Source organism: Kluyveromyces marxianus, chromosome 5 (genome assembly GCF_001417885.1).
Source record: "Kluyveromyces marxianus DMKU3-1042 DNA, complete genome, chromosome 5".
Lineage (NCBI taxonomy): Eukaryota > Fungi > Ascomycota > Saccharomycetes > Saccharomycetales > Saccharomycetaceae > Kluyveromyces > Kluyveromyces marxianus.
Genome location: NC_036029.1, coordinates 207,808 through 221,112, shown reverse-complemented (window position 1 = coordinate 221,112; position 13,305 = coordinate 207,808). Strand labels below are relative to the sequence as shown.

The window sequence follows — 13,305 nt, the reverse complement described above, 5'->3', positions numbered from 1 at the left end:
GTATATTCCTGTAACATGGAAAATAAGAAGACACAGATTTATTCTATTAGCCGTTATTAATTAATGAAAATTATAGATAGAAACTCTTGCGTACGACATGGAATACTATATAAGAAAATGGTATTATTTCATTGAATGGAAAGCAGCTGAATGTTATCATGCATTAATTATACAAAGCGCCTGATTTATGAATAGGAGGACCAATAAATATTCACTTGCATCCGCGATCAAGTGTTACAAGATAATTTCCATCGTGCATTTAAATGGTCAACTTTTCCTTCAACAAGTCAGAAACTTCTGAGATGGCTGAGTCAATGCTGCTTGGCTTGTCACCCATACCTTGGAATACATTGCCCTTACCACCGGCTTTACCACCAATGTTAGCAGACACTTTCTTAGCTAAGCTAGACCCATCCACACCCTTTGAAATAGCAGCATCAGAAATGTAACAACCATGAGCAACCTTGCCGTTAGCATCGTTACCAGTGAACAGATAGATGGACTTATCCTTCAAATTGGTCTTGATGTGATTGATAGCTTCTGTGATAGCCTTGGCGTTAGTTGGAATGTCGATGTGCTTTACATAGAATGAAGCATCTTTGTTTTCTTCAAAGTATTGCTTAACATCGTCAACGGTTTGTTTGATTTCCTTCTTGGCTCTAACCTTCATTTCATCCTTCACTTCCTTCTCAATCTTGTTGAATTTCTCCTTCAAATCAGTCTTTGAGATAACAGAAATGTTTAGTTGTCCTAATCTGACACCTAGTTCCTTAACCTTTTGGGCCTTAAGAGCGGAGAATGGCAACTTGTCAACAGCATCTAATTCACCGTCAAATTCAACAGCAACTCTTTGAACTTCATAAGCCTCTGGACCAGATACAGCAACTATTCTTCTGATACCCTTGGCGATACCACTTTCTTCGACAATAACAAATTCCTTGATATCACCAGTCTTGGATACATGTGTACCACCGCAGAATTCAACCGAGTATTTAGACCATTCTTCACTAGATGGGTTTTCTAAGATTTCGTCAACAGGTTTACCGACGGAGACAACACGGACTGGATCTGGGTAAGTTTCACCGAAAACAGCACGGACGGAGGAGATGGTTTTGGCCAAATCTAAAGCAACATCCTTGTAGTAAACAGTTAAGTTTTCCTTGATCTTTTCATTTGTGATCTTTTCAACATCCACCAATTCTTCGTAAGATAAAGCTCTCTTGTGTGAGAAATCAAATCTTAGCTTTTCTGGAGCAACCAAAGAACCCTTTTGATCAACATCATTACCTAAAACTTCTTTTAGTGCGAAATTCAAGATATGTGTACCAGTGTGGTTATTTCTCAATGGATGACGACGTAGTTCTTCGTATGATGCAATGATCTTGTCACCAGTAGACAATTCACCATCACCCAAGATACCAGTATGGAAAACATAACCATTGTAAACCTGTACGTTTTCGACGTTAAATTCGGCTTGACCATCAATGACGATTTTACCAGTGTCATATTCTTGACCACCTTGTTCAGCATAAAAACAAGTCTTGTCCAAAACGATACCGTATTGTTTACCAACTTCAGTCATAGAGTCAACGAAAGCTTCACCATCATGGATTCTCAAGATGGTAGCTTCAATGTTCTCCGTACCATATTTGAAAGAATCGTCAGTCTTAGGAACATTGCTTTCGTTAAGTTGAGACAATTCGTGAACATTTAACTTAATAAGGTTGGAAGTACCCTTCTTACCACCTTGCTTGGAAGCTTCATAAGATTCTTTCTTAGCCTTCTCAAATCCTTCAGTGTCAATTTTCAAACCTTGTTCTTCTGCCATTAATTCAGTCAAATCAACAGGGAAACCATAAGTATCATATAATCTCCAGACTTGCTTACCATCCAAAGTCTTATCGCTCTTCTTCATCGTTTCTTCAGCATACTTTTCGAATAGCTTTTCACCACGGTCCAAAGTCTTAGCGAAAGAAGCTTCTTCCTCATCTAAGATCTCGAATAAGTAAGATGGATCCTTAGCAACTTCTGGGAACATATCTTTAACTTGTTCAATCAAAGTAACAGATAATTGGGAGAAGAAGTTACCGATTGGGTAATTCATGTATTTTCTAGCGTAACGGGCACCACGTCTCAAGATTCTTCTCAAGACGTAACCTCTACCTTCGTTGTTTGGAACACCACCATCAGCCAAAGCAAAAGTCAAGGTACGGACGTGATCAGCCAACACACGATAAGCGGTGTCGATACCATCTACATCTTCAGCGCCAAACTTACCAGAGTAAGGTCTAACACCAGTAATTTCTTGAATTCTCTTAAATAATGGCTCGAAAACATCGGTATCATAGTTGGATCTAACATCATGCAACACAGAGACCAATCTTTCGAAACCCATACCAGTATCAACATGCTTAGCTGGTAAAGGTCTTAGAGAACCGTCTTGTTCTCTGTTGAATTGGATGAACACGTTGTTCCAGATTTCCAACACATCTGGGTCATCTTGGTTGACAAGGGAAGATGCATTTCTACCACCGATTCTATCATAATGAACTTCGGAACATGGACCACATGGACCTTGTTCACCCATCTCCCAGAAGTTGTCCTTGGCGTTACCTGGCAAAATGTGATCATCCGCAACACCGACAGCCTTCCACAAGTCGCGAGCTTCGAAGTCAGGTTCCAAGCCTAGCTTCTCATCACCCTCGAAATAGGTAACATATAATCTGTCACCTGGAATACCATAGACTTTAGTCAATAGCTCCCAAGAATATTCAATAGCTTCCTTCTTGAAGTAGTCACCGAAAGACCAGTTACCCAACATTTCGAAAAATGTATGATGATAAGAATCTCTACCAACATCTTCTAAATCGTTGTGCTTACCACCAGCTCTGATACACTTTTGAGAGTTGGTAGCTCTTTTTAGCTTGTAGAAATCACTGGAAGGATCAACAGTACCCAAAAAGATAGGTTTATATTGGTTCATACCGGCATTGGCAAACAACAAAGTTGGATCATCGTATGGAATAACAGGAGATGATGGCACAAAAGTATGTCCTTTAGATTTGAAGTAATCCAAAAATGTGGAACGGACATTAGTAGCCGTCCATTTGGCCTTGTCACCAATAGTCATTCTGGGCGTAAAACTAGAAAATAATCTCAAATGAACGCGAACCACCTTTCCTAAAGACGTCTTTATGTGTACTCACAAAGACAAACCGAAAAAGAACACTAATAAAAACCAGATTATATCAATAATCCTACGAGCAATTTCCTTTAGTATGTTTTCACACTCGGGATGCTCTTATATTTGGAGAAAGTAATTCACTTGCCGCTTTAAGAACAAGATTATGGTCTTTTCCCATTCCAATTTTTAATAATGGGAAAGTAAACTTCGTTAATCTTTAATTTGATAATATATTTTTTTTACACTTGTCCGAGAATTGATGGAGGGAGGAAAAGAAAGCTCTTTGTCAAATGTTGACACGTGACTTAGTATTTATCCTTTCTCAATACTCTATTGTACGCCGCTCTTCGCACAGCTACAATAAGATTATATTCTATATGGAAAGCATGGAAAGATTTGATGCATACGAAAGCCTACCAACAAAGGTGCTTCAGGATCGTCATTGTTATTCAGTAAGTAATTAGGAAGCTTCCATTGGATTCAATTGCTAAGCGCTGATACTATACAATGAGGCAGTTTTGCTCCCAAGTAGTAGTAATAATACTATTTCTGCTACATGCTACGCGTGGATTAGAGATTGGGGTCAGCAAACTATGGCTTTCAACCTCAATTGTAGGTCGAGAGACCCTAAGTGACACGCAATGGATGAACTTGTACCATGATCTAATATTTGGAGAGGAAGATGCTGACGAAGAATATGATTTCATCGATGATGGCGACGAAAACAAATCTACCGATTTAGATTCGAGTAATCAGGTGCAGAGTATTAGAGATCTTCTCTATGTTATTGCTGAACATGAAGACTTTGCACCATATGACGAGAAATATAATGAGACCTGTCTGATATTGAATCACAAGAAATATTCTAAAAGTGATGATTCTTTCTATTTCAAGACTTCTGAGCTAGAGGCACAAGCAGCGATGGGTGATTTCGAATTGTTAGCAGAAAATGAGATTACTATTGGTACAAACAGTAGTGCACCTATTGTGATACTTTATGGTTGTGAAACGGACCTGGAGTTTGATGATTTCAACCGTAACTTGTTTAATGAAGCAAAATTCGGCAAAATCAGAATGGTTTGGAGACCAACCTGCGCTATTGGCGAAAAGAGTACATACGCTTATTCAGAGACAATCCCAGAGGCACTTTGGGGTAAGGAAGTAAAACTGGAAAATAAAATTGATATTGCTGGGAAAAAGCTCCCAACTGTTGCTAAATTAGAGTTTTTGAATCAGCAACAATTAGAGAAGTTGGATATTAAGTTTACTGCATTGTTGCTTCAAAAATATGAAGAATTAAATGATTTTGAGAAGTTCTTTGAGTATTTCAAAACATTAGTTAGCAATTTCCCTGCTATAGCCCCTATAATTGCATCCAAATCTGATATTGATACCGCTTCTGCCGAAGCCCTTTACAATAAATTTAAAGAGAGACAAATATCACACGAATTATTAGGTTTATATGTGAATGGACAACAATGGAGGTTAACTGAATTAGATGAAGTAACTCTTCCTAAAATCATTGCAGAAGAATACACTAAAACTAACGATTTGAAAGAGAAGTTACAAAACTTTGGCGACGTTAACTTGGAAAAGTTTCTAAGATATCTAACAGTGGGTTATTCTTTTACATCTTTCTTTGATAAGAACAGGTACGACTTTTATCGTGTTCCAGGGTTTTCAGAGGCAGTAATATTTTTTAATGACTTTGAAAAGGATAAGATGTATGAAAAATTACCTGATCAGAATGATGCATTCTTAGGACCTTCAGACTTTGAACCAATCCCGAATATTAGGCAAAATTGGAACGAACTTATCTTCATTATTAATTTGGATGATCCACAATCTTTTGAAGAACATGGTGCAGTAAATGCTTTTCTCGAGGCTCTTGAGCAGATGAAAACAGGATACCCTGTAAGATTAGGTCTAATTCCTTTTTCAGCACAACGCTCAAATCATGCCGTTAACCAACTATACGAGCTTAAATCAAAACCAGGATCTCTTAAAAAGGTCAAAACCTACCTCAAAAAACTTGTTCGTAAACCTGAAATTATAACCAAAACTACAGATGAAAAGTCCGATCAATGTAACGATTTCTTAGAGAGATTCAAAATATCTAATACTGTTGTTGTTATGAATGGGGTAATTTTACCCTTCCAACAGAAAGCATGGAAAATTCATACATCAAGAATCCTCTTTGATGATATAGAGTATTTGAAAAGAGAAGTTCGTTCAATGGCTAAAAGAAATGATCTAAGTGTAAGACAGATCCTTCATCATAGGTCTTTGACTATAAGAAACACAAAATACTTACCTAATCGTATGCTTGATGAAAGTTTTACCAGAATTAACAATGCTGCATTAGGAGAGCTTGGTGAAAGGATGATATTTTATGCAGGATCAAAGAAACCTTCACCAATTCACACAGTAACTATAGTAGATGATTTTAATGCCGAGGGTGCCATTCAAAAATTGGAAGCTCTTCTCAAAAACAACCACAAAGGTGTTGCAATAAGACTTGTCCATATGGGGGCTCTTACGAAGCAATGGAAAATCATCAGGACTGAATTTTCTTCAGGTCGGTTGCCAAATAGGAAGTCGTATAATAAAAATTGCGCTTTCCAATCTGAATCTTATTTAAATGATTTGAAGTCATGGCTACCGGATGTTCCTATCGATGCTCTACGTAAACCATTTGTGGTGATTAATGGTAAATTTTTCAACACTGATCAAGATTTATCATCTGTAGAATTATGGCATAATATTCTAGTACAGCACTCCTCTAAAACACTAGACACCCTAAATACACTGTACCGTATTGGAAACTTGGGCTCTTCAGAAGTTGATACCTCACATATCGAAGAGTTAACAGCGTCAGTTATAAAGTATGTTTACCATTCGGTTCTCGTTTTTGATAATGGAATACCATATACCACCGAGGCATCATTGCCTCGTGTCAGTCTTTTTGAACTAGGAGATCAAATGATTAAAAAGGCAGTAGAATATCCTGTCGTCAATATAACGCTTTTATTAGATCCTGCAGAGGAGAGAACCCAGAGATTATTATATTTAACAAGCTTGATAAAGGATTTGCCGTTTGTTAAAACTGAATTTGCTTTAATTCCTACTTCAAACTTAACAATGAATCCGATATACAGGTTTTATAATACATCTGTTGAAACAAAGAAAGGAAGATTTGAATCTGAAATAGAACACCCCCATAACTTCAAAGCAGATAGCGACTCCATTATTTTAGAAGCACACGTTTTCGATGAAAATGATGAAGTATCAGTGAATAGCGTCGAAGGTGTTCCGAATGTCTGTATAAAACTTGTTGATAGCGAAGGAAACGTGATCGACAAGGCCATATCTATGACATCATTCGGCTATACTCAGTTATCCATTCCTCATTTTATGAGGGGAATGACTATACAGAGCTGTGATTCAGAGTATACAGTTACCTCTTTTTCTACTGCGGGAACCTCAAACTACATTGAAAGTAAGCAGATCGACGTAACAAATACTTTACCAACGAAAGTGTATGTCAAAGTTAAAAAGACAACGAACGAAAGTGCCGTTCTCGATGATTCCAAAGTCAACATTATGATGGTAATCCATGATGGCCAAGAATCTTTAGCTGTTGCAAAGATAGCCAAGATCAAAAAGGAGTCACAAGATAAGATGAAGTTTTACATTTTGGCAAAAAATCCCAAACTGCTGGCTAAAATGATACCCAAGAGCACAGATTACGAATTATTGAATTATGCTTGGCCATTATGGTTAAGACCTCAGCGTTTCTCAGAACAAGAATTAGAAGCAAAATCTATTTTATTATTGGATACAATTTTACCAAAGAGCATCCAGAAATTAGTATTCATATCTTTGAAGGATGATTCTTTGGACAATATATCTTTGAATGATCTTTCAAAATATTCTGAGGGTGTCTTTTATTTGAGAGAGGCAAAGACAGAACATGATTCTTATTGGAAGTCAGGATACTGGAAGACTTATTTAGAGAAGTATGATCTTCCCTTCTATAATCTTTCCGCATCATATGTTGTTAATATGCAGCAATTGCGCAGACTTGATGCTGCCTCTACTTTAAGATTGCATTATCATCTACTTTCCAAGAGTTTCACTTCTCTAATGAATTTCAAATCAGATTTATTGAATAGCATTCAATTGAAGATCCCAATAATATCATTGAACAGTGTTTCGAAGCAAGGAAATGCACAAGGGCTCGAACATGATGAATTATAAAATATATATGAGTAAAAGGTATAGATACAGATACATCAGTCTAATGCAGTAGATCACATATACTCTTAATCCATAGTAAGTAGTGGTATGCATGTTATGATTATACTTTGTGATTTATTCGAAAACGATAATTTTTCCATGGGAATTTCTTTCAACATTAATTAAAGGTTCATCTAGCTTGAAATAAAAAAAAAAAAAAAAAAAAAAAAAAAAAAGAAGTTTGCATCACATTACTGCAAGAGTTATTTCAGAAGTATACTCGAAGAAGTATTCAGCCGCTGTAACGCACTCTGCTTGTAGCTACTAAGCAAACTGAAATTAAGTTTCCAGAATTATTTATAGACTTACGTGGTGTCAGCAGAGCGGAAACAATTTTGAAGTCGCTCTTGAAACAAAAAATCAGCAGCGATTCTTTCCATAACTGTATCGCCACCTTTTAAACAAGCAGCTTCTATTTTACCTTGAATGTGTATTAAATGGTGAAACCGCAGAAGGGAACATTCATTAACCATGATATAAAATCTAATGAAAACAAGCCTGCATCCAAGCCGCCTGTGAAACGTTTAGCATGTGCGAATTGCCGTCGTCGTCGGAGAAAATGCGATTTGAATTATCCATGTGGACGATGTGTTGAGTTTAAACTAGAATGCAATATAAACGACGTTGATCTACGTAAGAAGAGATATAATCTCACCTATGTGAAGAACTTAGAAGATCATGTTGCTCAAATGGAACTTCGTTTAAGGCAGTTTGCGAAACGTGCGGAAGAGTTATTACCTGATGATGCAGGTGGAGCTAAAAAGTTGATGGTCAATGATATTTTAAGCTGTGTTTCACCGATGCCTAGCGAGGATATTAATGGGACAACAAATGAAGTGAGTAACTCTATCAACAACAAGGACAGTTATGTCTTTTCCAGGATGCAATCTCCGTCAACAGATGCTGATATAGAGAACAGCGTAAATATAAAGGAAGAAAAATCCGTAACCATGAGCAAAGGATCCTCTTCATCTCTTTCGAATGATAGTTCGCTTTCGAATAACAATCATGACGTCTTAAGAAACAAAAAGTTTGTTAAGGGAAGTATATACCCAGAGGGCCCAACTTCTTACAAAAAACGTAATCGGGAGAAGTCCACTAAGGCCCAACCGAGCCAAAGAATAGGGGACTTGAAAAGCACAGTTATCGTTCGTAACCATTCCGATCCCAATAGTGGCAGACTAAATTCCGACCCGGAAATCATTCAGAGTTTATCCAATTTCTACAAATGGTTATATCCCGGAAATTTCATTTTTGTCCATAGAGAATCGTTTTTATATGGGTTTTTCAACCATAACGAAGAAACCTACGATAACTCACAATACTGTTCTGAAGAGTTAATATATTCAGTTGCGGCAATAGGGAGTAGGCTTTCCAAAGATTTGCATCATCTTTCAGAGCAATATTATGAAATTGCAAAATCGCGACTCTTAAAAATAGTGTTTGATGAGCAAAGTATCGCGAAGATTACGACTGTACAAGCATTGCTATGTCTCGCATTTTATGAGCTTGGAAATGGAGAGAACCAACTTGCCTGGTATTTCAGTGGCTTGGCCATCAGAGTTGGGTACGACATGGGGTTCCAATTAGATCCCAAAGTGTGGATCACCGACGACAGTATACACGATAATCAGGAATTGAGTGACAGCGAGTTAGAAATCAGGTCTAGAATATACTGGGGGTGCTATATTGCAGATCATTTCATATGTCTCATCTTGGGCCGTGCTCCAAGTTTGACGGTCTCCAACTCTACTGTACCCGAGAGTGATGAGTTACCAGAGATCGAGGGGACGGAGGATTTCAGGTACGAGAGTCAAACGGTGCTTCAGGTCTCGCAACCTTTGAAGAACCTCATGATTCTTTCAAGAATTATTCAGATCTTCACTTCAAAGATCTTTATCGAACCCAATACTACTGCAAAACGAATCGAGTATTTGAAGAAGTTCAATTTGAAGGTAGCGAATTGGAGGCAATCGTTGCCAGAATTCCTCAAGTGGTCAAAAGTGCTAGTGCAAAGTGTGGAGCTAAGCACGGACCCCACAGTGTCCTACTTCTGGTACCACTACTACATTGTGCTCATCACGTTCAACAAGCCGTTTATGGAAGATTGCGAAGAGGCAAAGACTGTTATCCTTGATCTGCTACAGGACCTCAAGACGTTGTTGAACAACTTAAAACTAAAATTCAACAATTCGCTGGAGAGAGCGACACTCTACCATCTCTACACATGTCTACTCTCGATATCGTGTTTCCAAAAACTCATGTCGATGGGTCCAGATCCTGCCGTGAAGGCAACGTTCCCGAACCTAAAATTCGAGCTTCACTGGTTCAAGTCGGTATTCCACGAATTTTCCAACATCTACGATCTACCTAACAAAATCGAGGAAGAGGACTTGGAACTCGAGCATCAACAGGACCCTTCATTGCAAACGCACCTGGGCTACCACGGTTTCCAAGGGTTCCAGGGTTTCCACCAGATGAACAACACTCACGATTTTTCGTTGTCGGACGAAATTGATGACTTGATCAAGCAGGTGTTTGGGTTTGACCACTGGAACATTAATCCGAGCTACCAGGTGTAGATCAGCATACGTGTGCGTGTGTGTGTACAAACATAGCCTGCAGCAGACATGAGACAACATCACACGTGATAATCACATGATATTCACGTGCCAAAGATCTTCTTCTTCTTCTTCTTCTTTCTTCACCCCTTCTTTCTCAGTCTGCTTCTGTGTCTGTATGGACCAGTGCCTGCGTCTCCTCACTGGTCTCCACCCGGCTCGCCTGTCTCACGGGATTACCACTGTGCTCAGCAGTCTCGGTTGTGGTCCGGTTAATCCGAAAAGCAACATTGTCGTTTCTTTTCTTCCTTCCGGTTCCTGTTTCTGCTCTGGTCTGCGCTGCCCCCCCTTCTTTCTCTATTTCCTCCCCCCTGCTGACTGTTGACTGTTGGCAGCGATGTACGGGCGGTTACTGGTCTTCAGCCCTGTCTATGCACTCACCCGGTCTTAACTAGGCTAAAGTACCAAAGAAAAAAAGAATCCCCAAAAAAAGAAACGCATTCTCGAACAGCAGGTTTCTCTTTGCAATTCGTCGTCAGGAGTTGTTTCTTTTCTATGGGCTTCCATGCTGCGGCAGCTCAGTCTGCCCCCTGGCGGACGTCCCTGGTGTGCGTTCCCAATGGTATTGCCATTGCCATTCCGGATTCCGTCCTCCATAGTAACACAGTAACATGATTAAGACCATACCACGGACAGTCATGTAATCAGCCATGAGTTTCTTTATGATAAACACGGAGGTAAAGAAACGTTCGAGTGGTGGTATAAATATACTATTTGGATTGACGGTAGGTTCAAAAGCCTCTTCGCCCACATATACACACAAACAACCCTGATATTTTTGCTTTTAAACCCCTCAACCATTTTATTTATCATAGGATTTCAATTACACACTACCCAGCTCGGATATTCAACATACCTAACATACAAATACAAGCTCAATTGAACTTCAATTCGTATTTCAAGTCCGAAAAAAGATATTAGCCTTTTTTAAATTTTTGAAAACTTCTTTTTCGGTATCGGAAACAGCTTATTTGACGCAATTGGATTAAATAAAGAGTCGTCGTTACAGAACAGAACAAACAAGACACACACTAGGTCCAGCTACTGATATACTTATTGGTATTTTTTTAATATCGTACCCAGTGAATTAATTGATCATATATTTGGTAACGATAACAATAATAGAAGCACCATTTGCTCACTATTTTGATATTGAAACAACACACATTCACATACAAATTTTATCATCATCATCACCACCCCCCACTCTCTCCAATCTGTATTTTGTCCCAAGATTGTTTTTGTTTTGAAATACAGCTCATCTCATCGCATTAGTAAAAACTAGTTTCTTTTTTTTTCTTTTTTTCTCTTTCTTCCTTCCGTTGCTACAGAGAAATAACAAAAACTCAGAGACATAGTTGCAGACCTCAATGGAATTCAATTCGCCTCGCCCAGAACACGCTCAATTGCAGGGCCCTGGCACAGTCGTGCACCCTAAGGGCACCTCAGCCATACTATCAACTTTAAACAACAGAATCCTGGCCTCCAGCACAAATAGGAACTCTACAGATACCACTGCTGGCACCAACTCCAACAACAACGGCAGCAATATCGATATTATTAACACCTCTGTGGATCATGCAAATACTAATCGCACCGGTAACAATGGCAACCAAAATAAAAATAATAACCATCTCCCAGAAAACACAGCGTCACGTGACGTGATACTAGGCGATGGATTCACACTGGTTGCCCCAAGGCCCGTTAACGGACGCGATGCATCCCTGTACGAACCAATTGACGAGTACCTGATCCCATCTCCACCGCTATCTCCTATGGAAGGCGATGCACAGACCTACACACAACATGTTCCACGCTGCTCTTCTACGAATGACGGGTCCATCGTTGGCAGAAGCACCGATGTAGAACAGGCTGTCACAGAAGATCAACCTAGAACCATCGCTATTAAAGACAATAAGAACAATAACGGTATAGTGGTAAAAGGTGTATGGGATAACTACGCCAGTAACGGAGGTTCTAAGAGATACCAGTTGCACATCAATGCTTTTTTGTCTCAATACAAGGTATTGAAGCCAATGTTCTCGAGATCGAACAGATCCGGATCTTCCGGCTCTGCCAGTACACGCTACACCAGAAGGACAAGAACATCGAACAAAACATACGCTTCCAATTCAGACTTTGAAAAGGTGTATAGAACTAGACGCGCCACTAGTGGAACTGCAAGTGCCAAACAAGGCGAGTCTTCCGACGAGTCTCCAGCTGTTCCATATGTGTCCAGGTCGGTTACCCCAGTTCCAAGAAAAAAGGTTGTGCAGCATCATCCATCTCCATTATCGCACTCCTCAATATCGCATCACCATCCTACTAATCACCATCATCACACTGTAAGCATGTCATGGGAAAAATTGCCAGACTATTCACCACCTTTGGATACTCTTCCAAACAACAATAAATGTTTGAAGGTTGATTGGAAGGGTTCCTCTATGGACCTATCAAATGACCCATTAAAACACAAACTACATCCTGCTGAATTGGTACTGGCCCAGATTCTTCGGCTTCCTTGTGATCTATACTTGGACTCGAAGAGGAGATTTTTCATGGAAAAGGTTCATCGTTTGAAACAAGGCATGCCTTTTAGAAGAACAGACGCTCAGAAGGCTTGCAGAATCGATGTTAACAAAGCTTCTAGGCTATTTGCCGCTTACGAAAAGATTGGTTGGCTACAGGATTCGCATTTCAAGAAATTTTTGTAAATCAATTATTTCGCACACAATTTCTTTATTAGAGGGAGGACATTACAATTGAAATCAATGCCTCGAATCGAAAAAAAAAATCATTTATTAGGTTGGCATGTCCAAGGCACCAAAGAAAACAAACAAAAAAAAACACTTTCCGTGGGACTATTTTAAACATTTAATCTACTCACTTTTTTTATACTCCCGTTGCTTCTTGACCTGAACATTGTTATTATTCTTCACACCATTGTATTATCATCATTGACACTTTTCTACTATTTCTTTCTCACTTTTAAAATTTACTTGGGTTTTTTATTCGCATACTAATATTTTCCTCAGACATATAAATGTCATACATTTAAATTCACGAGGCCTTTAATCTGTACCTCCTCTGTCAGCAAAACGGGAGTCGGCGTTGGTTATTCTATTCTATTCTATTATTCATTCATTTAATTAATTAATTAATTTTCATACTTTACTACTATTTCATAATATCTGACTTATA

The 13,305-nt window shown here is 38.8% G+C and overlaps 4 protein-coding genes across 4 annotated transcripts; 3 read left to right on the top strand and 1 right to left on the bottom strand.

Annotated features, from left to right (window-relative positions):
• Positions 1-259: 259 nt before the first annotated feature.
• ALA1 (alanine--tRNA ligase) lies at positions 260-3,130 on the bottom strand (the record flags this gene model as incomplete). Its single annotated transcript, XM_022820078.1, has 1 exon — positions 260-3,130. One exon carries the CDS (start codon positions 3,128-3,130, stop codon positions 260-262), a length of 2,871 nt encoding a protein of 956 aa, XP_022676577.1.
• Positions 3,131-3,691: 561 nt separating this feature from the next.
• On the top strand, positions 3,692-7,444 carry KRE5 (Kre5p; the record flags this gene model as incomplete). The annotated part of the gene is made up of 1 exon (XM_022820077.1): positions 3,692-7,444. The coding sequence occupies one exon, from the start codon at positions 3,692-3,694 to the stop codon at positions 7,442-7,444; it is 3,753 nt and encodes a 1,250-aa protein (XP_022676576.1).
• A 476-nt stretch (positions 7,445-7,920) lies between these two features.
• TEA1 (Tea1p) lies at positions 7,921-10,065 on the top strand (the record flags this gene model as incomplete). Its single annotated transcript, XM_022820076.1, has 1 exon — positions 7,921-10,065. One exon carries the CDS (start codon positions 7,921-7,923, stop codon positions 10,063-10,065), a length of 2,145 nt encoding a protein of 714 aa, XP_022676575.1.
• Positions 10,066-11,474: 1,409 nt separating this feature from the next.
• KLMA_50101 (uncharacterized protein) lies at positions 11,475-12,818 on the top strand (the record flags this gene model as incomplete). The annotated part of the gene is made up of 1 exon (XM_022820075.1): positions 11,475-12,818. One exon carries the CDS (start codon positions 11,475-11,477, stop codon positions 12,816-12,818), a length of 1,344 nt encoding a protein of 447 aa, XP_022676574.1.
• Between the last annotated feature and the right edge of the window lie 487 nt (positions 12,819-13,305).